This window comes from Phalaenopsis equestris, unplaced genomic scaffold (genome assembly GCF_001263595.1).
Source record: "Phalaenopsis equestris unplaced genomic scaffold, ASM126359v1 Scaffold201701, whole genome shotgun sequence".
In the NCBI taxonomy this organism is placed as follows: Eukaryota; Viridiplantae; Streptophyta; class Magnoliopsida; order Asparagales; family Orchidaceae; genus Phalaenopsis; species Phalaenopsis equestris.
This window is the reverse complement of record NW_018221448.1, coordinates 159,285-161,868: the sequence shown is the minus strand read 5'-3', so window position 1 is coordinate 161,868 and position 2,584 is coordinate 159,285. Positions and strand designations below refer to the sequence as shown.

At 33.1% G+C, this 2,584-nt stretch overlaps 1 protein-coding gene across 1 annotated transcript; it reads left to right on the top strand.

Annotated features, from left to right (window-relative positions):
* The first annotated feature begins 262 nt into the window (after positions 1 to 262).
* On the top strand, positions 263 to 1,103 carry LOC110036028 (polygalacturonase-like). Its single transcript, XM_020740377.1, has 2 exons — positions 263 to 802; positions 879 to 1,103. Exons 1-2 carry the CDS (start codon positions 263 to 265, stop codon positions 1,101 to 1,103), a joined length of 765 nt encoding a protein of 254 aa, XP_020596036.1.
* Positions 1,104 to 2,584: the final 1,481 nt, after the last annotated feature.

Here is a 2,584-nt window from a genome sequence, read left to right as displayed (position 1 = left end):
TATATATATATATATTGGATTGTCTCCAAAAATTACATAGGCATAAAATAAACAAAGTTTATATTGCGATTGAAACAACTCCTTCACAATTGAAATAATTTCCTTCATTGGTAAGGGTTAGGATTGAGCTATTATTTGTGTTGCCTCAAGTTGAAATTTTTGATTTGTTTGATAAAATGTAAAGTTCGAATTGGTTGTATTGGTGTAAAATAATCGCAATTCAATGTTAGAGCCATCTTATAAACCCAAATTGCCACCTTCAATGACATTTAATATATTTAAGGCATTGACGATTGATCAGTCGAAGAATGTGGTCATGAGGGGAATAATGGTTAAAAATAGTGAGAAGTTCCAGATCTCGATTATGTATAGCCAGGGAATAAGAGTAGAAGGAGTAACAATAACGACACCATTCAATAGCCCAAACACTGTTGGAATCCACATCCAGACGACGAGTGGTGCAAGTATCATAAACTCCACCATGGCCACAGGTGATGATTGCATGTCATTGGGAACGGGTGACATCAACATTTGGATCGAGAATATTAGATGTGGGCCGGGACACAGCATAGCCATCGATAGCCTAGGCGAGACACCAAGGAAGTCCATCGTAGAAAATGTGACTGTGAGCTCGGTGGTCTTGACTGGAACAGAAAATGGTTTGAGGATCAAAACATGGGCGAATCCCTATAATGGGTTTGTGAGTGGGATTAACTTCCAACATGCCATAATGAAGAATGTAAGGAACCCAATTATTATTGATCAGAATTACTGCCCTAACCATCATAATTGCTCAAAACAAGTAAGTATCATGGTTTAATGAATGTGATTGATTAGTGCTAATTAGAGGGCTAATTAATGATTAATTTGTGTTTCAGAGCTCAGGTATAAAGATCAATGGGGTGGTGTTCGATGATGTGTGGTGGTCGTCGGCGACGGCAATGGCGGTAACGTTTGACTACTGTAGCCGGAGCAATCCATGCAGTGGGATTGAACTTAGGAACGTAAGGCTGACCTATGATGGAGAGGACAAGGCCGAGGCATTCTGTAGAAATGTAGAGGGAGGGAGCTCCGGGTTGGTAATCCCACCTAGCTGTATTTGAGATTTTGAATTGTGAATGATAATAATAAAAGTATCATTATTATTATTCCTGCTATCATTGAGATAGAGAAGTCTCCGGCTGGCTGCTTAAGGTTTGGTGTGAGCATGCTACGTTCTGAGAGATGGGGGGTGTATTTTGTAATTTTATTGAACAATGTAAGGAGTGTTATTGAAGTTTGACTTCTACTTGATTATTTCTTCGTATCCAGTTTATTAGAAAAAATGGTGATTGAGATTTTTTGAACCAAAATTAGATTTATTATGAATTTTGATGCTCTTTGATTTAGTTTGATATAAATATAGTAAAAATTCTTGTGTTTCTTTTTATTTTTTTTAAATGGCGCACATGTTTTTATGCACATGTTTTGTAAGAAGTTTAATAATAATAAGTTTAATAAATAAAATTACGATTTTTAGGAGCTGAATGCTCTCACTGATTATGCCTTTAGCTTCACCTGAAATAGTCATATTTACATGCATACCACTGAATCTTTGCCAACATAACAAAATAACACCATCAATTCAAATATTGAGTTTAAAATTTGTAAATACATAAGAATGTTTTGGTGCCTACGTAATTTTCCACAATATTAATATCAAGATTTCATAACAAACATTCTATGGGAGTAGTTAAGAACCAAAACCTTCCACGATAGTGCAATGTTGTTAAGTGGAATAATTTTACTGAAATGGAAAAAAATATATATCAATATTTTATGTGACAAAGTATATCTTAATAAGTAAAAGTTTTCTCAAATTTAAAATATTTTTAATGAACTTGATCTGATAATTAAATTTTTTTTTTAACCTAAGAAAATGATCACTCTGTCATTTTAATTAATCGTGCTCGAGCAGCTCGAGCTTACGTTTTTGAGTTATAGCCGACTCATGAGCGAGCTTGTTTATTATGAAAAACAAAATAATATCCATTCACGCTACTATTATAATAAAATGATAAATAAAATGAGTAATAATGAGATAAATAATAAGAAGCCACTTAACGGGCTTTTAAATTAGTTTTCATATACTATAAGTTTTTGAAATTTAAAAAAAAATTATTAAATATGTTTAATAAGTAAACTATAAGTTTTTGAAATTTTGACTAAATTTTAAATTACTTTTCATATACTAACTAATTCACTAATTAACAAGTCGAGTTGGGCTAGCTTGTTAGCTTATCGGGCTTTGTTCATGAGTCACTTACTTGTTCACGAGTCACTTACTGAGACAAGCTTGAACCGGCTCACGAGTCGGCTTTGCTTATTTACACCCCTACATTTAAATATCAAATATTGAGTTTAAATATGTTTGTGCAATGTTGAACGCTCGTGCTGCTAAAAAGTAAGCACCTAATAATTTACTTTACAAATAATCGTAAGGGGCATCTACATACATACCATTGAATTCCCAAATATTTTCATATCTAACTCGTAAACTTTATTTTTTACATTTATACCATACAATTTTTACTTGCCACATCAA

Excerpts from the sequence above, each read along its gene's own strand:
- LOC110036028 (XM_020740377.1), top strand. The coding sequence starts at position 263 with ATGACATTTAATATATTTAAGGCATTGACGATTGATCAGTCGAAGAAT. Across the intron at positions 803-878 it reads ATCATAATTGCTCAAAACAA|AGCTCAGGTATAAAGATCAA; the intron begins GTAAGTATCATG and ends TTTGTGTTTCAG.